Source organism: Sphaerodactylus townsendi, linkage group LG09, assembly GCF_021028975.2.
Source record: "Sphaerodactylus townsendi isolate TG3544 linkage group LG09, MPM_Stown_v2.3, whole genome shotgun sequence".
Classification (NCBI taxonomy): domain Eukaryota; kingdom Metazoa; phylum Chordata; class Lepidosauria; order Squamata; family Sphaerodactylidae; genus Sphaerodactylus; species Sphaerodactylus townsendi.
In genome coordinates this window covers 1,885,249-1,908,728 of record NC_059433.1, presented here as the reverse complement: position 1 = coordinate 1,908,728, position 23,480 = coordinate 1,885,249, and the positions used below count along the sequence as shown (strand labels likewise).

Here is a 23,480-nt window from a genome sequence, read left to right as displayed (position 1 = left end):
TCTTCTTTTTACTCTGCTGACACGATTAAAGAGAAGGAACTAGGAATCCCAGAACTGCTGCTAGCTGCCAAATATAATAAAGGATCCCACCTCACATTTGTTCTTGGTCTGAGGGGAATGTCCTTCAGAGTCCCATATACCAAAAATGGAGGGAACTCAAAATGGTTGGGATTCTAGCCACACAAACAGGCACTCTTCAAGCGCTCACACACAAACGCAGACTGGCACGAGGGTAACTTGAACACAACAAATTAAATTTATTTTAAAAACAAAAGAAAAGCTTCTTGAACTGGCTCAGAGAGGTAGTAACGCTTGATGGTTTCAGAGAGTTTCTTTTCACTTAAAATTGCAGAGCTTCAGATGTTACTTAGATTTCACACACAGAGGAACACACGCAGGTGTCTCTTCAGGAATGATTTTGCTTTAGATCTACTAACTTTCTTCACAGACAGACACTAGTCCTTTCTGATCCACAACCCACTGAATACACACACCCACACAGTCTATGCCCAGTGAGATTCTGGCATACAAACCTCCCTCTCTCACACTAATCCCAAACTGGCCTCACTGCCCCTGGAACGGGCTTTCCCAAGACTGGTGTTACATGGGGGTAAGGCAGATGCTAGGTCTGGACAGTATTCACCGTCAAGCCACTGACTGACACATCACTTTGCACCAAACTCAGGGCCTCCTTTGTCTGACAAGCCTCCTCAGCTTGTAGAGTGACTGGACTTCTGTCAGCTAACTCGGCTGAGACAGAATCCTTCAGCTTCAGACCTGACAGACCGCTCTCTGCCAAACTCTGGCTCTTCCTGAATCTCTCTCCCAATCTTGACTTCTTCTGATCTCTGTATCAGAATCTCTTCAGAAAGAGTGTATCTTGACTAAACCCTGACAGGCACTGCACTATCTATATATACTTCTCGCACTTTGGCTCCCCCTATCCTTGGCTATAGGCAACTGTGCCTTTGCTCGACCAATCAAATGGTGTCCTTAATATAGTGGAGCCTGCTGCCTTAACTCTGGCTGTTACTAAGGGCTTTTTATTAGGCCTTTTACACACGCCAGCCCTTTAGTGTGGGGCAAGTCCGTTACAGTTAACAAGGGAGGTTGAGGAAATTATCAGAAAAAAGATGTCTTTTAGAAAATGGAAGTCCAGCTCAACTGATGAAGAATACGAGAAGAAACACAAATGGTGGCAAAAGAGAAACAAGTTAGCTATAAGGCAGGCAAAAAAGGATTATGAGTAACACATGTCTGCAAACATCAAGACCAGCAACAAACAGTTCTTCAAGTACATCAAAAGTAGGAAGTCAGCTAGGGAAGCGGTAGGCCTGTTAGATGACAGAGAAACAAAAGGTGTGCTAAAGGATGACAGGGAGATTGCAGAGAAGTACATCAAAGTACATCAAAAGTAGGAAGCCAGCTAGGGAAGTGGTAGGCCGGATAGATGACGAAGGAACAAAAGGTGTGCTAAAGGATGACAGGGAGATTGCAGAGACGCTGAATGAATTCAAGAGGATGTGAGGAAAATTCCTGCACCTGAACCAAGCTTCTTAGGAGGCGAATCCAAGGAACTAGTGAAGATAGTGGTAGACAAGGAAGAAGCTCTGGCAGCCATTGATAAACTAAATGCTGCCAAATCCCCTGGCCCAGATTGCATTCATCCAAGAGTTCTTAAAGAGCTCAAGCATGAAATTGCTGATCTTTTCACTGCATTGAACTGGAGTATGTTAGTTTTATAAAATGAACTTAACTATAGCTGGCACTTCTAGACATATTTGCCTAGGGCAAAGACAAATTTGTTCGGTGTTGCCTGATGTTCGGTGTTGCCTTATGATAGAAGGGTCAGGATACTGGAAAAAAATTGTGAGGGAGACACAAACTTTTTTTCCCTCCCTGTGGCTTCATAATGTCCAGAAATTTTACATATTTATTCCAAACATAATATGAAGCCTGGCTTATTGTAGCTGTGATTAGTTGGTAAACCCAGTACTGAATCCTGGCTCAGCTTGGCCAATTCTTGCCTTCCTCCCTGCCCTAGACCCAGTTGCTACCCGAGGCAGCCTTGCAGTGCCCAGTTGATGACCATGCCTGGTTGCATCCTCAGCACGCTTTCTGTTTGTGGATGGAGACAGAAGGGCAAGGCAGTCTCTACAACAAGCTCTGTTAATGTCAGTGTTCCACCCACCCAGAAATGCAACCAAATTCAGCCTCCTACCTGCTGAGTTTCTTTTCCATGCTGTGCATGACACTTATCGCAGATACTATATTCCCTCCTCTCAACACCTAATTATCAGCAGAGTTTAAAGTGGATCTACTCTGGTAAGATGAAAAGGTCTAGTCTCCTTCCACTCACTACAGCCTCCTACCATTCTGGAAAAGAATACTCTCCACACAAGATGTTCTTTCCATAGGAAGGTTTTTACTTTAGCAGTTGCAAAGTTACACAAGTCTATGCTATACAAGACTATAAGACTATACAGAACTCTTCAGCAAGAACAAAGTTGAACACACACTGAACTTAACTCAGAGTCTATCACTATCTCAACTTAGCATAGCATATACAATACATACATCCAACAGGATACTTTTCCCCGCCCAGGCAACAGCCTCTCATTGGTCTAGAGTCACAGTTGAATTCACCAATCATGTTAAAGGTCAATTGTCGCTTCACCCTACACTGACTGTCTCTGGCCTTTTCTGTAAACTTCTGCTAACTTGAAGACGACCCTTTTGTGAACGTTACTCTTTTTTTATCATGACACTAACGTCTCACTGGTCTTCCCCCAGAAGTTTTTTGCTTCCTGCCAATGCTTTGCCAACTACGTGCCTGAATTGTTCACAGACCAAATCCAAAACACCTCCAAAGTCCCATGGAAAAGCCTGTTTGTCCCACACCAGGGACGTAGGTAATGGGGGGGGGTCCTCGGGTTCAAACCCCTCCCATTACATGTCCGGCTTGCTTGAAACAATGCATGGAATGGAATAGCCGGAAAGCCCTCAGTCACCGAACCCACCCCATAAAAAATCTATACCTACATCTCTGCCACAGTTGTTTCTGCTCATACAGTAAGCACATATCCTTATATACAGTTCTCTTAAGGGAATAGTCACATTATACCAATTTCCGCCTTCCTTAACCCATAACATAATCCCTTGTCCAAACTGATGGTTGTCTCAGTCTCCCTCTTCTCTCAACAGCTACAGCACCAATGGAGTTAGTAGCACTTTAAGGAACAAAACATTCAAGAACTAAGCTGTAAGAGAGCTGCATATACTAACTTAGATAAGTTGGATGTAAAGGGGAGAAAAGACTGCTGTAGGAAACACTGAGGCAGATTTGATTAAAAACTTGGTAATGGAACTAAGCATGCCTCATTTAATTGGACTCAGTGAGGGAAGAACTGGTAAACAATATTCATTCAAAAGCCTTAAATAATGAAAATCACACAACTGGAAGATATCAAATCATATTCCATTCAAATGCCCTACTCTAACTAAAGGAAAATCTTCCGCACATATGAATAAAAAGTGTACTTAAATTTTAGGCTAAATCATTAAGGATTTTTTTCTTTATGGGCAGTGATGAAGAATTGTGGCAGGAAAGTAGGCAGAACTAAATGTGTGGCAGATGCATGGTGCCCCTGGAGGAATCACCCTTTTCTCAGGTGGCTGATAACCAGCAGAGAATATTTTTCATGTGCCTCTGAAAGAAAAGCAACTTATAAATGTCTGGTAACGCTCTAGAGCCTATTTTAAATGCCTGATAAAGGTTGTTGTTGTTGAAAAGCAACTTCCCACTCACCAGACCCATGGACACGATGGAGTTCTAAGCTGATGCCCATGCTACAGTTTCGTATAGTTCTTGTGTGGGCAAGTCACAGCGAGGGTGTTTCAAAGAAGGAATGAATCCAGGTGGGCCTATTCTGAGGATTTTCCTGCATGTCTTTGAAAATACACGGATTTCCATTTTTATATGTTTTTTCCATACTTTCAGGTTTGTTGCAAATGTTCATAGAATCCTAGAATCTTAGAGTTGGAAGAGACCACAAGGCCCATCAAGTCCAACCCCCTGCCATGCAGGAATACACAATCAAAGCACTCCTGACCGATGGCCATCCAGCCTCTGTTTAAAAACCTCCAAAGAAGCAGACTCCACCACTCTCCAAGGCAGTGAATTCTACTATTTGAAAGCTTACTGTTAGAAAGTTTTTTCTGAAATTTAGGTGGAATCTCTTTTCCTTCACCTTGAATCCCTGACTCCTTGTCCCAATCTCTGGAGCAGCAGAAAACAAGCTTGCTCCCTCACCAACATGACATCCCTTCAAATATTGAAACATGACTATGTTGTCATGTCTTAACCTTTTCTTCTCCAGACTAAACGTACCTAGCTCCCTATGTCTTGTAGGGCATGGATTCCAGACCTTTTATCATTTTGATTTCCCTCCTCCGGACCCATTCCAGCTTGTCAATATCCTTCTTGAATTGTGGTACCCAGAACTGGTCACAGTATTGCAGGTGAGGTCTAACCAATGCAGAACAGAGTGGTACTATGACCTCCCTCGATCTAGACAGTATACTCCTATTGATGCAGCCCAGAACTGGCTGTCTTGCATTGCGTTGGCTTTCTTGGCTGCCACATCACACTGCTGATTTTGGAAGATCTGAGGACAGGCGGGGGGAACTTCCCCTCATCCCCAAAGTGTCTCAAAATGTCTCAGTGGAGATCTTGATATCTCTTTTTCATTAATGTTTGTGAAATTTGCTGATGTTGGGGGTAATTTTTCTTTCATGGTGCCCAACTGTATTTCCTGGTTATTCATGTTTATGCAATCCATAAATCTCATTCAAGTCAATCTGGTTAACTGTTCAACATGTGATGCTGCAGCAACTTTGTTTATTTTTAGGATCTCCACTTTTCACATACATTAATAGCAAAAACATACTGTGGACTCCAGGATGTTTGTGACTTTTTTTTTTTTTATAGCCCTTTTCTTCCAGAAATGTTGGTCATTTTTTGAATATATTGAATTTATAAAGTTATATAAGTTAAGTTAATTTATAAAGTATACATCTTAGTGTATGTATTATTTAATCTTTTAGATGGAGAGACTGGTTATTATGAAATATACACTGTGAACGAAGACTGCATACCTGCTTTGTACTTTCATGCATGCGGCTACTAACTTGATATCATTGCATTCTATTTTGAATGTCTACTGACCAATAGGATTTCAGTACTGCACCGTCATGTCCATTGCCATAAATAACAAGTACATTCTGTAGTTCAGTTCTGCTGTTCCATATACATGAAAATGGCAATTGCATGAAGAAAATGAACATTGAACCCAACCTGGAAAGAGTAAAATAATTTTCTTACCTTGCATTGTGAAGAATACTGCACATGTGCTTATATTCAAATTGGCATGTTGTTTTAAAGGTCACAGGGGATATTTAGAGAACACGTGATTCATTTGACTAATTGGTTTTCACCAAGCACTTCAAATAATTACAACAGTATAACAGTAATCCAGTCCAGATGGATGAATGGGTAAATCTCTCAATTTTATGTTTCAGAGAGGAATCTATGCACCATTATAAAATGCCTTGATGAGTACACAGATGCTGAGCATTGAATATAAGCAGTAACTCAGAACAGGTCTACTCAGAAATCACTTCAATTTATTTAACAGGACTTGTTCCCAAGAAAGTGTTCTTAGCGATGTGAACTAAGTTCCTTACAGCCCAATCCAAAGAGGGCAAGCAGTAGCGTGGTGGCCAGGGACAGAGCCACTACACTGCCTCCAAAGAGGCAACTAGCGACATGGACCCCCTCCTCCCCGGGGAAAGCCCATAGTGAAGAATGATTTACACCACCTTTTTTGTTGGCATAGGTCTGTGCCACTGGAGTGGGGGGCGTTCTAGGGTCAAAGGTCCTCTGTGAGCCAACTGAAGTTGACTCTGCCCCTGGGAATGCCCTTCTCCTTATGGATGCAGGCATTTGTTGCAGTGTGCAAATGCTGCAGGGGCCAGCTTCCAGATTTGTGTCCTGCAGTGGCCAGCTGCCCTTGGTGCTGGCATCTGTGCCAGTTTGCATGGTGCTGATGGTATAGATGTTGGCTCAACCGTTCAATTGCTTCCAATGCAGCTTCAGTTGTACAGATTGTACAGTTAGGGCACATGTTTCATTATTGCTTAATTATTCACTTGTGCAATGTAAAGGGAAATAGTTCCGCAATGTGTGCCACACTCATAGTCATCAAGTTGTAGAGGGATTCTCCCTGTAACTTTAAAAAAGAGTCCCATTATCCATATTGCATGGCATAAAGTGAAATAAATTTAGTAAGAGGAAAAAAGGAAGTTGAAGAGAACTTTGGTCTCTTTCCAAAACTGAAAAAGCGGTGTGGGGAGGGCACTATCTGGAGAAAGGAAATTGCTGGCTTGGGGAAGGAATTCTTGCAGCTTCCCACATCTGCTCCTTCTCACATTCAGATCTCCCATCATTTTTCTCCCAACCGCGGGAAACACAAATGTGGGGATCCTCTGCTAGTGAAAAGCAGCAGAGGAAGGAGGGTGCAAAGAAGATGGGCCTCGTCCCAAGCCACCTTGTCTCCCCTCCAATCATTTTGCTACCTTTCCACTGCATTTTAGACAATTAACAATGACCCAGTTCCAGTCCTGTGTTGCCAACGGTCTCATTTAATGCTGAAAAAAATGAATTCCAGTGAGTTCAGAAAAGAAAAAAGAAATCAAGAACTATTTATCTGACTATTCACATGAAAGCTTAAGCGAGATCTGTCCCTTTCCTTTTTTGGTTTTTCATGTAGTTGACCCAATCAGAAAAGAATGGGATAATACATAAATGGGATGGATAACAAAGGAAGGAAGAGTAGCCAGTCTACTTTTTTGGCTAGATTTCATTCATTTTTACTCAGAACTAGGCTAGACTATTGCAATTCGCTGTCTGCTGGCCTACCTTTGAAGTTGTTCCGGAAGTTGATGCTTGTATAGCTTGCAGCCGCTAGGCTTCTAGCCGGGACCATATAACTCCTGTCCTGAAAGACCTGCATTGGCTGCCTGTCAACTCCCAGATCATCTTCAAAGTCTTGGTATTAACCTTTAAGGCCATTAGCGGTCTTGGACCTGCATATCTGTGGGACCGCCTCTCTCCCTATTGCCCTCAAGCGGAGGGGAATCTGTTGGTGGTCCCAGGCCCCAGAGATGTTCAGCTGGCAACAACACGGGCTCGGGCTTTTACGGCCCTGGCCTTGGCTTGGTGGAACACACTCCCTGGTGATATCCAGGCCCTGTGGAGTCTGTCTCAGTTCCGCAGGGCCTGCAAAACAGTTGTTCAGCCAGGTCTTTTCTGCCGGGCCAGCTGGGAGTCTCTTCTTCTAAATCATGTCCGGTTCCATCTGGCTACACATCTGTTTTTATGTCCCCAGATAGATTTTATGCCATCTGTTTGTAATCTTGGGTGCTGTGTGGTTTCTGTGCTGTATGGGCGTGTTCTAGCAGCATTCTCTCCTGACGTTTCGCCTGCATCTGTGGCTGGCATCTTCAGAGGATCTGATAGAAGATGCCAGCCACAGATGCAGGTGAAACATCAGGAGAGAATGCTGCTGGAACACGGCCATACAGCGCCCAAGTGATTCCGGCCGTGAAAGCCTTCGACAATGTTTGTAATCTGTTTTTAAAGTTTATAATGCTATATTTTTCTACTTATTTATTGTATTGAATTGTTTTATTGCTTTTAGTGTCAGCTGCCCTGAGTCCTCTGGGAGAATTGGTAGGGTATAAATGCAATAATAAATAAATAAAAGTAAGTGCCATTTAGTTCAACAGGATTTACTCCCAAGTGAGTATTCCTGTGGAATGGATGGCAGCATGTTAAAGTTCTTCCTCAGGATCTAAGCTGTATTGAATGGGAGTCTACCAAGGAAGACTCTGCCAAGGAAGGGGATGGCAAACCACCTCTGCTTAATCATTTGTTTTGAAAACCTCTTGCTGGGGTTGCCAAAGTCAGCTGTGATTTGATGGCACTGTGTACACCCACACACACACACGCGTATGCAATTGCATGATTATCATCTCTTTCAGTTACTATTTCAAAAATGATTTAAATAAAACTACACCAAAGCACAGTTGAATGCTTATATGTTGTTTCCTGAGATTATATTTTAAAACTCATTGAGGATCAGTTCACTTTTTGAGCTTTTCCAGTTTATGCTGGCTTTTCCCCCTACTGCATTATGGACAGTCTCCATGATCAAATATTCCAAATGCCACCACAGATGCTTCAAGCCAAATGCTATCCCAGGGGTGACATCCATATTGAGGTAGTCTGATCACCTTATGAACCACAAATCATTGTGTGGATTTGTCCCTGCTTTTTTTGGGGGGGGGGGAAGAGGGGGTTAACTTGATATTGATCTCCTCAAGCAGTTTTGCTTGGAAGTTAATTTAAAAGCCTGAGCATTATGAAGAACCTTACCCATAATTTACAAAAGAAGGCTTTAGAAATCTGGAATGATTTATTTATTTATTTATTTATTTATTAATCTTATATACCGCCCAACCCCCGAAGGGCTCTGGGCGGTGAACAACAGTAAATTACATATAGGTTTTAAAAAGCAGCAGTTAAAAGCAGCAGATAATAACAACAATGCCCGCAATAGTACCAATTAAATGCTCCCAGAAGGGGAGGAAAAAAGTGGGGCCCATAGGTGGTAATGGCCCGAAAAGCAGGAGGGTGGAGGGGGCACTCATCAGCGGCTGGACACTCCAAAAGCCCGGCGGAACAACTCCGTCTTGCAGGCCCTGCGGAACTCACCAAGATCCCGCAGGGCCCGGACAGCTGGAGGAAGAGTGTTCCACCAGGCAGGGGCCAGGGCTGTAAAAGTCCTGGCCCGTGTGGAGGCCAGCCGCGTCATTGAGGGGCCAGGGACTACCAGCAGATTGGCCTCTGCTGAACGCAGAGGCCTAGTAGGGACATATGGGGTAATGCGGTCCCGAAGGTATGAGGGTCCCAGGCCGCGTAAGGCCTTAAAGGTAAGTACCCATACCTTGAAGATGATCCGGAATTCAACCGGGAGCCAATGCAGGCGACGCAATATTGGTTGAATATGGTACCGGAGGCGCCCCCCGTGAGCAAGCGGGCCGCCGCATTTTGGACCAGTTGTAATCTCTGGATCAGCCGCAAGGGTAGGCCCGCGTAGAGCGAGTTACAATAGTCCAACCTGGAGGTGACCGTTGCATGGATCACCGTGGCCAGGTCCGTGTGGGAGAGGAAGGGAACCAGCCGCCGGGCCTGTCGAAGATGGAAAAATGCAACCCGGGTTATATGGGCCACCTGGGTCTCCATTGAAAGAGACAAATCCAGGTGGACCCCCAGGCTGCGGACCGAATGATATTGCTGTTGTTAATACCCCAGCTTGGATGGCTTTTTATTTCTTCTGCATACATCATTCTAAGTGTGATAATGAGCATTTGAAGACTTGATACATGGACAAAAGGGAATTTTATGCAATGTGTATCTGTTGAAATAATTTTTTCTTTAGGATGCTCTAGAAAGGAGCTACTGCAGCATATATATACACATAATTTCATCCAAAAAAAAGTTTTTTCTCTTATGGTGCCCTTCAAAAATAGTGCCGCAGTTATGGGGGATTTTGTTTGAGTGTTGCTTATATCACATTTATCTGTGGCAAATATTTTGAATATAGTATAATCAATTAGAAGAGTACTCCAGAAGAAAATATGATAATATATTTTAAATTTTCATCTGTGTATTTCATTGTGGTTTCAGGTATGACAATGTTCTTTTTCCCCCCTCATTCTTTTCAAACCCCTGTTTATATGTGTTGTATTTTTTTTCCTCTGCCTAGACCTGGTGAACCATTTCTGTGAACAGGTCCTCAATTTTTTACTTTGTCCCTACTTTCCTGTCGTAGCCCCATCTTCCCCTGGTGTCGACTCCGTACCCTTACAGCGCACAGGCAGTCAGCACGGCACACAGAACGCAACTGCGACCTTCCAGAGGGCCAGCTATGCAGCAGGCCCAGCCTCCAATTACGCAGACCCCTACCGACAGCTGCAGTATTGTCCTTCTGTTGAATCACCATACAGCAAATCTGGGCCAGCCATCCCACCTGAGGGAACCTTGGCTAGGTCACCTTCCATTGATAGCATTCAGAAAGATCCAAGGTGGGTGAAACGTTACTTCTATCTATGGTTACAAGCTCATAAGAGAGATTTACAGTTGAAGCCAGCTTCATATTTTACAGCTATGGTATGTTGTTTAATAAGCCAAACCAGTTGGACAGGCAGGTTTAATTTGAGTGTTCTTTCTTTACTATTTTACCCATACGATTGTCTTTTTAAAATGAGAAAGTACCATAAAAACATATGAAGCCTCTGCTAGAGTGTTTGAATTGTTTGGGACAAGTTTCCCGCCAACAAGGGACAAAAATAATTGTGTGTCTGGGAAGATGAGTAACTGTTTGTAAACTGTCACTGATTCTGATAGCTCAGAGCTGCAGATCAAGAGAGAGAAATGTGACCGGGTCTCTCATCGTAATGGGCTTTACTAAAGCATTGAGTTAATTTAGTATGTAAAGGGCAAACTAGTTGTAACCTTAGGACATTTCCTATGCGTTTTTGAGAGCCATGGGAGCTCCTGAACTCTATCAGGAGTTGCAGGGTAAGATGTTTAACCATATCTTTCCACGGCATGGTCTTAACTTTGTGTATCTCTTTGCATCTGGCTCCTTCCCCTATGTAGGGGAGCTGTTCAAATGCCACATGTGTTTTTGCATATTTCGCCTGCCAGGCAAATAGCAGCACTGGAAAGAGTTGATGAGTGAGGGAAGGATTAACCACACATCCACTTAGTTATGACCCTGAGCCAACTCAGACCACCCCCCCAGTGGTGGGATTCAAATAATTTAATAACTGGTTGTCTACAATCACCACACCGGTTCTGCCGAAGTGGTGTGAACCTGCTGAATCCCACCACTGTGCCCCACACACGCACGCACGCACGCACGCACGCACGCACGCACACACACACACACACACACCATGGCTGTGATGTATATTTAAAGAGCCAGAGATTCATTCATGGACCTCACAGTGTCTCTTGTGGTTGGCCCCTACTTCTGAAACTGGATTTACTAAAAAAGATGCAGTAAGACTGATTCAAAAAGCTTTTCATTCAAGATTTTCATTATTATTTGGTTAATGGAAATAAAGTTAATTCTCTATTATGTGCTTAAGAGCTTAAACACACATAGCAAATTCAGTAAGCAAGAGACTTGTTCTTTGAGGGTTCGTGCTTTCACTGTCTTTCATGTTTAATGTGGGAAATAATGAGAGGCTGTGTGGCTCCCTGCTCCTTCTGTGTTTGTAAAGGTGAAATGTTGTCCTGCAAAAGAATACACAGGTGTCCATTTAGTGAGTTCCAGATGCAGATTTCTTGACAATATATTTAAGAAGCTTATTTTGGAATTTTCCCTTGGTCTTTTCATATTTCCTTAGGTAAGTTTCCCTGAGTCGGTTGTGTGGATAATAATTTCCTTGTATAGCAATTTCAGTAAAAAGTTGCAGGATCAAATTTATGAGAATTGTGTGGGGCTCCAGAGTGTCTGCACCATGTGCCTCTTCCCACCTGCTTTCCAGCCCATCTTGAAGTGTCTTCCCTTCTCTGCACAGCCCTGGGCCTCCCAGCTCAAAGCATTAATGGCTGATTAGTTAAATACAAGAATGGAGAAAAATGTTCAGAACACAGTTGGGGGGGGCGTATTCAAAAGTAAGCCCTTCCAGTTAAGAAATCCTCTCAGAGGAGGGCTCACGGAGGGAGGCCTGCCTGAAGCTTCAGGATCTTGTAGTTTCCTAACACTGGGCTACACCATCTTTGGGGCATGTTCAAAGTCTTCCTGAGCATGGTTGAATTAATCCTAGGAAGTAAAGATTTTTATCTAACTGATTAACCAAATGAGCTAAAATTTAGTTTCCAGAGTTTTCTTCATAAACAACAATTCTCCTCAAGTCTTCTATTATCCCTAGAGTTGCGCTCTCATGGGAATCCCTGGGAATACTGTGTGGGGTCAAAGCAGGGAGCTATAGGGGGAGAATCAGCCACAATTACCTTCCTTGTCTTCTTCAAGCACATGTGGAAAGGAGGCTGAGATGCATGCCTTGGTTTTTACTATAAGAAAGGGGGGGGAGGGAGAGAGAGAGAGAGAGAGAGAATATATATATATATACACACACACCATCTTTCCCTTGTGGCTCAAGGCTGCTTCAATTGTTCTTTGGGTAACCACCACCAGCCAACTGGAGGAAATTTAAAGATGGGGGGGGGGGGGGGATCACCGCATATGTAAGATATTTGTTGGGTTTCTACCCAGTCTTTAAATTTCCTCCATGCCCAGATGGATTACAGATCCATGTAACTGGCAATGTTTAATTGGATCCCACAGGGGATTTCTGTAAACAGAGGGGAGGGGGGTAGTCAACCAGTGGTGCTTGGACTGGGCAAGGGTTATGGAATAAGGAAATGGCAGTGTCTGGCCTTACTTGCAAGACCATGTGCCAAGTGGTGGCACTCAGCCTGGCCCCATGCAAGGCAAACCTGGTGGCCGCTCCTGGCCTGGCTGAGCTCTATGCAAGATGAGGTGGATGGTGCTTGGTTTTGCCCAGCTGAGCCCTGCACAAAGCGTGACGGATGGCAGCCCCGGCTCAACCCAATTGAGCATCATGCAAGGTGAGGCAGATGGCAGCAACTGGTTCTGCTAAGTCCCACAGAAGGTAAAGGAGGTGCCCAGCCCAGCCTTGAGGGAGGTGCCCAGGTGGCCTGGACAAGGTGTGCAATGAGAATAGGGAGCCAGGGCCTGACCAAGGCAAGGAAAGGGGCACCTGGCCAGTTGGTTTATCATTTCCCTCCTTTGGGGGGCAGGGGCAGGATGGGTTTTTCCCAGGGTTTTTCACTCCTACTCTACCCCTGCTTGCAGGGTTGTACTGAAGATAAAGTGAAGGAGAAAAGAATGAACTAAACTGCTCTGGGTCCCTACTGTAGAGGAAGGTTGGCTAGAAAGAAATTAAAAAAACAGGCCCCTTCTGCACAGCAGATGTATACCAGGTTGCAGTCGTAATAAAGGAACTGGTTTTCCTGTTCACGGTCATCCCATGCAGGCAGCAGTTTGCGGCCGCAGAAACAATCTGGGTTGCTGTTGTGCCTTCACACAGAGACGCGTCTCTTTTTAAAAATTGTCCCGCAACACATGTGTAACTATGCAGGCATGCTGCAATGAACCCCCACAGCCATGCTAATCATCCCACGATTTGACTGGCTGCACCTGCGTAGCTACACAGATGCAACCCGCACCATTTTTTTAAATGACAAGGGGCCTTCCTGAAACGGCTGTGCAATGTCAGGTGGCTTCTCCCTGACCATGGAGGATGGGAGGTAAGGGAGAGAAATAAAGCACCTCCTGCCTGGCCGTTCACTCAAGTGCAGCTCCAACCCAGGATTTTTTCAAAAGGATCGCTTGTTTTAGCGATTTTCAAAAACTTCAGGTTGGGGGAAATAAAATGGGGCAGACTTGTTTTGGGGGCAGGACCTGTGCAAAGTCCCCCCCAAAAAACGGTTTATATAACGTCCTACACCCATGTTTCTTGGCCCGTGCAAAATGGGTCATAGCTGGGATGGGGGGGAGTAAAAGTTAGGTTGGTGGGTGCATGAGAAGGAGAGAAGGATGCCAAGTCAGGTGAGGATATGGGAGATGCCAGGTGAACAGAGAGAGGAAATAGCATGAGGAAGGAGAGATAGGAAAATAGTCCCCAGTGCGCCACTGGCCCTGCCCTGCCAACTTACCCCCTTCAGGTCGATCTTGGCCTTTTGGGAGGGGGGAGGACAGAGGGTGCTGGGGCAGAAGGGCGAAAAACTGAAAAATGCGGAGGAAATCGAAGGTAGGCTGACTGGTGGATGGAAATAGTTGAAAGGCGGGAAATGAGATGCTCCCTGCCAAGTCCTTGATGGTTCCCACTGGTTACATGAAAGCACTCTGAGATTAAAGTACAAAGTGCACAGCATGGATCTTTTTAAAAGATAAATCTGAAGGTTTCTGAGAAGACCTTGTAAGATACCTGTTTTGTGTTTACTGAGATTTGTTGCGAAACAGTATTAGAAAACATTGAGGCCATTCTAAGTGTAAGCCTTAATGCACGTAAACACCCTTTTCTTGTTAATTTTTTAAAGTTCTGTTGCATTGAACAGAAATGAAACCAAGAGAAGGCATTGTGTAAGATCGTCATCCTCAGTGGCTTCCCTCATCTTTCTTTTGCCACTTCTGTGCTCTTGTGCCCACTGTATCCTTGAGAGATTGGTTGATGTGGAAAAAGTAGGCTGGAGAGGCTGCAAAGGCTCACAGGCATCCAGTCACTGAATGCTTAAAGACTTTGGCACTGTGATCTTTGGCCAAGGCAACATCTCTGCATTCTATTTTGTGCCACTGCATTGACTCAGCACATTGTTATTGGTGCAGCAGTTGATAGCAGTGGCATACCGGGGCTAAATTGCACCTGGGGGCATGACTGCCTCACCGTGCCATCCCTGCCCGGCTCCCTGCACCTGCCCCCTGCACCCCACTGACGGGACCCAGGGAGTCAGTAGGGAGGCCGGAGGAGGGGGGATTGGGTGTGTGTGGCTTGGATGGGTGCCGGGCTGGCAGGCTGGCTCCTGGGCTGCCTGCTGCCAAGCCCTGACCCCCTGACCTCACTGCAGGCTGGCTTTTGCCCCTCCCCAGGCCCTGGGGACAGCAGGAGCTGGCCTGCAGGGAGGCCAGGGGCAGCAAGAGCCGACCTGTGGCCGCGGCGAGCCGCTCAGCCATTAAGCAGTGCCTTGACACGGGGGTGCTGCCAGGCACTGACTGGGTTGCCATGCCACAGGAGAGGCTGGGTGCGGGGACCTGGCTGGCGCCTGGCGCCCCCTCACATATCAGCGTGTGCCTGGGGACATGGAAAATCCCATGTTCCCATTAGTGGTACGCCACTGGCTGTTAGTCATATTATGTTTGGGACACTATTCCCACTGGCAACAATGGTATTACAAAGTAGATAAAGTGCAGTGCAATTTTAATAGAGACAGTTGCTCTGATATAAAAATGTGTTACATATCAAAAATATTACACAAACATTACAAGAGCATGGTGGCCTTGTGCCTACCAGAAAGAGATATAATTTAGTCAACAAACGGGACGTCTCCCAACTTTTAGAGATGGTGATTCCTAAAAAGGAGTATAAGCAGTGTACAGATAATAATCGTCTTTTAGTGTGCACAAAAGTTGCAGCACTTAATTGGCTCACTACATGAGTCATGAATAGTCTGTTATCAAGTTGTTTTCATGGCTTCAGCCATGTTGTATTTCTGGGTCCGAGCAAAACGCAGTCCGTGTTTTCTTAAGAGGGGGTTTGCAATTCTGCCAGTTTGCATCCCTACCAGATTTTGTTCCTGAGGTACAACATAAAGGGAACTGCAGTAGGAGGGGGAGTCATTAGAAATTGTCCCATCATCTTTAGAAAAAAGGCTTAAAGTCTTTGGAACACGGTTGGATAGAGGCCAGCCCTTTACAGTGATCCCAAGGAATTCTTTCTATTATCTGCTGCTTCACACATTGCAAAATGTTGTTGTTGTTCAGGTAGGCAAATATGTGTGAATTAACCCCAAGTGACCTTTGTGGTGCATTTCTACTAACAAACGGGTCTTCTTGTCATTGAAGGCAGATTTTCTTTGGACTGCAGATACCCTCTTCATTCACTGTGGTCTCCTGACATCCAGGACTGTGGTCTGTAGCAGAAAGGAGAGGCAGGAAAGTCAATTTGCAATCTTCACCAACTCATCGGTATTTTAGGATCTGGACCAGTACTGTGGTGGGGGGCACTACTGAAAGCAGGAGTATGGAACACAGCCATGAGGCTGTGTGAAGAATTGTCTGTCTCTTCAATGGAAGAGGTCAGAGGTTTATTTCAGGCCCTCTGGATCGCTCAGTGGTATTTTTATTAACATTATTTAAAATTCCTCTTGAATAAACCAGAATCACAGTTATGCAGAAAACATTAAGCATAGATAAATGAGATTATATTTTTTTTAAAAAAATGTTATTCCTTCTCATACTTAGTTGTATTTAAAGACAAAAAGTGGCTTCTAAAATTCTTGTGAAGCCTTTTCAGAAATGATAGTAATAGTATCATTTCAGCCCAGATTTGATATTTGGGGATTTTAGGTGTGGTTGTTATATGTATAATGACGTGAGTCTTACATTACTGTATTAAATCAGCTAATTTCTATTGTCTAAGCATTACAAAGAATAATTGTTACAAACTTTCTTCCATTTGTTTTGGAATTTATTCTGGACATATAGCCATAAGATGTCCTTCACAAGACTTTAGGTCCTTCTATACTAGGAAGTCGGTCAGTCAGGGAGTTTTAGTTTTTCAAGATTCCCATGCTACCTGAAACCCCTTACAACAGTGAAGGCAAACCTATGGCACGGGTGCCAGTGGTGGCACTCAGAGCCCTCTCTGTGGGCACGCGCACACCGAGTTGGTCATGTGGGGGGATCACTTCCTAGGCTGGCCTGGGCTGCTGGGCCTGATGTGAGCACACCACGACGAACAGGGAGGACTCAGCTGGCGGAGTGCAGGGCAGAGCAGCGGGTGCACACAGGACCTGTTGGAACCTGGAGCAGGCTACTGTTACAAGCTGCTCTAAAGGTAAAAGGCAGATCCGTTCTATCCGGCCCCATGCGGCCACCAAGGAAACGCTGAGACCCAAGTTTTTTGCCAATCGCCTGGGCAGATCAACCTAGGGAGGAGGAACCAAGATGCATTTAGGATTTTTTAAAAAGCACACCAAGGTCTTTGCTAGAATTGCTTTTATTTTTCTGTTCCTGTTGCATTTTTGTGAGAAGTCAAGTGCTGTGAAGGAAAGATGACATATGAAGGAAAAACCGCAGATCAGATGGCTGCTCCTCCAATTTAGCTTTCCTGAAGTTATCCCACCCCTCACACAGCATTCTTGCTTAGGATTGCCTTCCTTGACTGCCTTTTTACTTCTATTTTGTGGTGGGGGTTAGGGTTGTGGTGAGGGATTAGGATTTCAGAAAGCGAATGTTTTACTTCCCTCTCCCCACACACACCTCCCCCTTTTCCCACAAGGCCCCCAGTGTGAGAATAGTGTAATTATTTCAGGGAGATTATTAGCATTAAACCTAAGACTAGGGTTGGAGATTCAGACAGTCCGAATCTGGATTTTGACCGAATCTGCACTGATTCAGACAGATTCGGACAAGCAGGGTCCGAATCTGAGCTGTCCGAATCCCATCAAATCCGAATCCATGGGATTCGGATCACCAGCCGAATTGCGTTTTTATTTACAGCAATACAGCAGAACAAAAAATCTTGGGCAAATTTCTGGGAGTGCCTGCAGGGAATGCGTTTTTAGATGTATTGGTACCAAATTATCAGGGTATCATCAGGTGACTGTCCTGATGATACCCACCAAGTTTGGTGCAGTTTGGTTCAGGTATGGACCCTCAAAAGGGGTGCAACTATCCCCCATTGTTTCCAATGGGAGCTGATAGGGGATGGGGGCTACACTTTTGAGAGTCCATAATTTTGGCTCCCCTGAACCAAACTGCACCAAACTTTGGGAGTATCATCAAGACAGTCTCCTGATGATACCCTGAAATGTTGGTGTCACTAGCTTTAAGAATGCTGGTTTGCGTGTTTCACTCACTCCAGCAGGCTTCATGTGCAGGAGCGCGTTAGGGTTTCAGAAAGCGAAAGTTTCACTTTCCTCTCCCCCCACACACCTTCCCCTTTTCCCACCAGGCACCAGTGTGAGAATAGTGTAATTACTTCAGGGGGATTATTCACATTAAACCTAAGACCTAGTTTTGGGGAAGCAGTGAAGGCAACCCTGTTAAGTGCTGTTAAACACCACTGATTTTCATTGAAAGAACGAAAGTGTGATCTTTTATCTGGGAGTAAGCTTGGTTGCTGGCAATAGGGCTTGCTTCTGAGTAAACCTTCCTAGGGTCACGATTCACCCGTTTGAAGCTTTGCATGGTTGCTTCACCAAGCTTACTCTCGAGTAATATGCGCCTCAGAGCCAACCATTTTTTCTAAACAAAAACCTCAGTATTCAGGTTAAATTGCCGTGTTGGCACTTTGCAATAAATAAGTGGGTTTTGGGTTGCAATTTGGGCACTCGGTCTCGAAAAGGTTCGCCATCACTGCCCTACAAGGTGCCACAGCTGTGCTGCAGAAGTGCAGTTCCTGACTGCCATGGATCTACTCCCAACCTTTGGATTGACTGGACTACCTACATTAGTTCCTTTCCACAGTACTTAGATTTTATTTCTTCTTGCAGGGGGCGGACGGGTGGGTAGCAACTTGCTTTATTTAGAGCAGCTGTAATGTCTTTTTGGAAATGATACTTGAAAGTAGAAAATGTGCTTTTAAATTTTTTCTTGGGATCCAAAAGCAAGGAGATTCCAAGAGATCAGAAATAGCTGATCTAAAACGTATATGCCTTGTTTGAAATCAGACAATTGTAAGGTGTTTTTTCCAGCTTGCATTTTGTAACTTCGGTCTTTCTTGGCAACCTGTCTTTGTTCTGCTGAATTTAATAATGAAAACTTAGCATGTGTTGAAACTGGCATATATATTTGCTTACTTTCTACGTTTTATAGTCCTTCTTTCTCACTGAGTCCCAAGATGCATTACAACCAAAAAAAATCCCAATGCAGTAATAATATATGAAATATAATATATATGATCCACAAAATTAAAGAATATTGCACTAATAATGGCATAATACAAATGATAAATCAGGAATTACAAGACTGTAGAACAGTCTACTAAAACTTTGTATTCCATGTAATAAACAATGCAGTAAAAAATTAGAAGGCAATGCAGTAAAGGCAGTGTGATATATGCATTATCTAAACATGAAGACATATCCCCACTATGTTTCAATACAATAGGTATGTCTGGAAAATAACTTGATAAAACAGGCATTTAAGAATTGATGCATGAAGTATTGCTGAGGAGTTCAGATAGTCCCAGTGACAAGTATGTCAACAGAGATCACCCCTGCAATGTACATCTCTCAAACTGTAGTTGCAAAGTTAACCCATATGTGTAAGGTTGCAGTTCAACAGTGGAAAAGTTCCCGCTGGAGGTTCTGGTGGAACGCCTGGGAAGGGAAATTTCACTGTCTTGGTTATCTTGCTTTGGCTCGCTTGCCTGTGTGAAACTGTCTGTGTGAGATTCTGTGTGAGAACCTATTTATCTTCTTCTGCTGCAGGCAGGCAGGTTTGGGCACCTCGGGAGGAGGAATCCGAGTCTGAGGAGCCCCTGCGAGGGAGCTCCCGCTGAGTGGTTTTAGGTCGGGCCCCTCTACTTTGCCAATAACCAGTAGTAGCTGGATCGTCAAAATAGCGATCCAGGAATCTTTCCATCAATTCCCGTGTAGTGCCGTGGATGGTAGACAATCCGATCTCTTCAGTCACGACTTTCATGACCAGTTTGTAATCCACGCGGTGACGCGTTGTAATATGCGTCTCCACAGGGGCACGATCCATGGCTGCGCCGCCACTGGCGTCAACGTGTTCCCGATGCAAGGCGAGACAACCCGTCGACATGGTTCGACGAGTAGCCCTCAAGGTAGCCTGTTCGACCTGCTCCTGCAATTGGAGAAACGCCATGCTCTGGCTGAGGCGAGGTCGAGAGAGGGCCACCAAGGACAGAGGTTCTGTTCCCACGTCAGAATCCTCTGGGGTGGTGGAGTCAGGGGGAGACGTGACAGGGCCCTCTTTGGGGGCCTCTGTCCTGATCTCATATTCAGAATTGAATGGACCCCTGAACTCCAACTTATCCGGATCCGTAGGTAATAACCCACGGCGAGACATCAGGTAACTTTTTGTAGCATTCAAAAGTTACACTGAAAAGAGAGTTCTTGCATAATGTAACGAACCAGTAAAGTCCAGTCAAAAGCAACTGTGTTAAGTTCTTTATTGAGCTGGCATTCTTAGTCAGACACAGGCAATGCGAGAACTGACCCAAATCTCAAACAGCCGCTTATACAGGGCATCAGACAGGCTCCCACCGAAAGAAGATAAACAAGTCAGATTCTCTCACAGAATCTCACACAGACAGTTTCACACAGGCAAACGAGCCAAAGCAAGATAACCAAGACAGTGAAATTCCCCTTCCCGGGCGTTCCACCAGAACCTCCAGCGGGAACTTTTCCAAGGTTGAACTGCAACCTTACAATATGTGGGAGAAGGGGGTAGAAAATTGTTGTATTGGTTTTTGAGTTGAACTGAGTCAAATTCCTGCATTACAGGGGGTTGGACCTGATGGTCCTTGGGGTCTTTTCCAACTCTTATTGTAAGGAATTCCATAGAAGCAGAAATAAAAGGCTTTTTGGTGTAAAAGACCGTTTATTCAGACATCCTAGAAAGCTCACGTACACGACGTGGCAGGAATAAAGTCTCCCGCCAGAAGCACAGGTTATAACTCTGTCCATCCCATCCCCCCTCCCGGATTCCCATGGGAACGGAGTTCTCATCTCTCTCGCAGAGATAAGGTCTCCGCCAGAGTCTCCGCCGCAGATGCTGGCCCATCGCCCGGGTTATGGAATTCAGTCAAGGCCAGGCGGCTGTCCTGAACATCAACACCATTAGAATCGCTTTACACTCTGCCTCCCTTTAAGAAAAACTTCTCCCCAGGTTTGTGCGCGGAAGAAGGTCGCGATGGAAAGCAGAAATGAGGGCAGGGCGATCAATATTTCGGAATAGACCCATTGGATTATACCCAGAGGAATATCCGCGTTCCTAAGAGACTAAATATTGCAAAGCGCTTTGGAATTAAAAGCGAGAGTCCAGGAGTAAAGGCGTCAATTTCACAGTAATGCTTGTGGGCCATCAATTATAGTCGAGCGGTAGGGTCTCTCCGGCGGGTCGTGCCAGGCATCGAGCTTGAAACGGGAGCCTCCTTTGAGCAAACTGGAATGAAAAGACAGGATGGATATTACTTAGCGAATTAGGCAAGTCCAATCGGGCAGTGACATCATTAATCACTTTAGTAATCTTAAAAGGTCCCACGAATCTTTTGCCCAGTTGGTTGAAAAAATTGTATGTAACGCCTTCTGAGATTTTTGGTAGACAAATACACCCAGGCGCCCACACGTAAAGGGAAATCCGAGCGGTGCTTATCCGCTTTGAAGTTTTTTTTGGGAGTCTTTAGCCTGCTGTAAAGAAGCGCAAGTCTGGACCGTTTTTTTCCACCCTCGGCCAGAGATGAAATCCACTGTTGGAACTCCGGAGGATTCAACGCTTCGCGCCAGGTAGCTTGCGACAACGAGGAGGGAAGGATCGCACTGCAGACGCTTACAATTTCGAAGGGGGTTTTTTTTGTACTGCCATGAACCGCATTATTATAGGCGTGATATTCTGCAAAGCGGAATTAACTTCCGCACTCAATTGTCTTGGTGTGATAGTTGGTGTAACAAGCGTAAATACTGCTCCAGGGTTCTGTTCGTTCTCTCTGACTCACCGGGCTCACTTTGAACGTGGTAGGGCGCGGCAATTGCCGAGGCTGGCCCCCAACAAGCCCGGGAAAGCTTTCCAGAACTTTGAAATGAATTGGGGCCCGCGGTCGGAGACCACCTTAACAGGGGCGGAGTGTAGACGATAAATATGCTGAATGAACAGACGCGCTAACTTAGGAGTGGAGGGGATGGAAGCACATGGGATGAAATGGGCTTGTTTAGAAAATAAGTCCACCACCACCCACAAGACTGTGTTGCCTTGACTTTCTGGCAAATCCGTAATAAAATCCATGGAGATGACTTCCCAGGGGCAGGAGGCAACCGGGAGAGGTTTCAACAGACCATGGGGTTTTCCCGGAACGTTCTTGGCTTCTGCACAAACAGAGCAACCTTTGATATATGTCTCAATGTCTTTGCGCATCGCGCGCCACCAAAATTGACGGCGGGCCAAATGCAGAGTTTTTAGAAAGCCAAAATGTCCAGCCGAGCGGGCATCATGACAGGCCTCGGAAAGAACCTGCTTACGGAGGAGGAGAGGCACGTTACCAACAATCCCCCCGCCGCCAAACAATTCATTCTCCAGAGCGCAATTGGGAGTCACCTTCCTCCGCACAGGGTGGCTGCGGCGCAAGGCCCGCCCTCCTCGAGTTCTGCATTAGGAAAGGAGAGACCAGGCTGCTGGGAGTGGGTGGAGAAGGAGGAGTGGATCGTCTGAGAATGCGAGTGACAGCCAGCCCCAATTGGGAGGGGAGAGAACAGTCGCGGGATATTGTATCCGTGAGGTAGCTCCACCCCTCCCCGGGCGAGGCGCGAAAGCGCGATCAGCCAGTTTATTGGTTTCCTTCCGAGGGAAAAAATGGACAGTGAAAGAGAGAAACGAGAAAAAAAGAAATCGGCCCAACGGAGTTGTTTTTTCTTGGACATCTTGAGGGGGGGTGGAAAGGGCGGCCAAGTTCTTGTGATCCGACCAAACTTGAAAGAGGTGTTTAGCCCCTCCAGCCAGTGGCGCCAAGAGTGGAAAGTGCTACTTTGATGGTCGCGAGTCTCTTTATCCCCTACAGTCAGGGGAAGTTGAGTCCTCAGCACCGGAGAATTTCTTTGATAAATAAGCACACGGAACCAGCCTATCATCTTTATTTCTCTTGCAACAGTGGCTGCACCAAGCTTGTCCGAGGCATCCATCGTGAACCACAAAAGGGAAGATCTGGGTCAGGGTGTTTTAGGATAGGTTCGGGTAGTAAAAGCTACGATTTTAAATGTTGAAAGGCTGTCTGACATTCTTTAGACCAGGAAAGGGGGGCCCCGGGCTTGGTAGAAGCCTGTGAGTCTTTTACCCTTAGTGCTGTAGAAGAAGGTCTGTGAGTGGGGAGAAGTCAGTTCAGCGAATTGGGGTATAAAGTCACGATAGAAATTAGCAAACCCTAGGAAAGATTGGAGTTCCTTCCGGTTGAGGTAGGGGGCAGGCCATTGGAGGACTGTTTCAATTCTTAGCAGGATCCATTTTTAGCCCCTCGGAAGAGATCCGGTAACCCAAATAATAGTCGATAGAGGTTTGGTGGAAACAACATTTAGAAAGTTTGGCAAAGAGGGAGTTGTTGAGCAAGCGTTTTGTACTTCCCGAACCAAGGAGCTTCATGCTCCTCCATGGTTTGTGAATAGAATTAAAGAGCATCATCTAAAAGTATACCACTACTCCCTTGTATAATAATTCATGTAGGGCTTAAGGTTGATAAGGGCCATAAAAGCTCCGAGTGCCCCACTTAACCCGAATGGCATTATTAAGTATTCATACTGTCCAAATTTAGGTGGTAAATGCAGTCAAATGTTCATGGCCTTCACTGATCCTGACCCTGTATTG

The 23,480-nt window shown here is 45.3% G+C and overlaps 1 protein-coding gene across 7 annotated transcripts in view; it reads left to right on the top strand.

Annotated features, from left to right (window-relative positions):
- Window positions 1-23,480, top strand: part of CTNND2 (catenin delta 2) — a 655,193-nt gene that overhangs the window by 387,267 nt on the left and 244,446 nt on the right. For 4 of the 7 annotated variants that reach the window (XM_048507357.1, XM_048507358.1, XM_048507359.1 and 1 more), the window contains exon 9: window positions 9,957-10,209. In XM_048507357.1, coding sequence (XP_048363314.1) covers window positions 9,957-10,209 — 253 coding nt within the window. Of the gene's footprint in view, window positions 1-9,890; window positions 10,210-23,480 lie in introns of all 7 variants that reach the window. The other 3 variants (XM_048507354.1, XM_048507355.1, XM_048507356.1) reach the window with 1 other exon arrangement.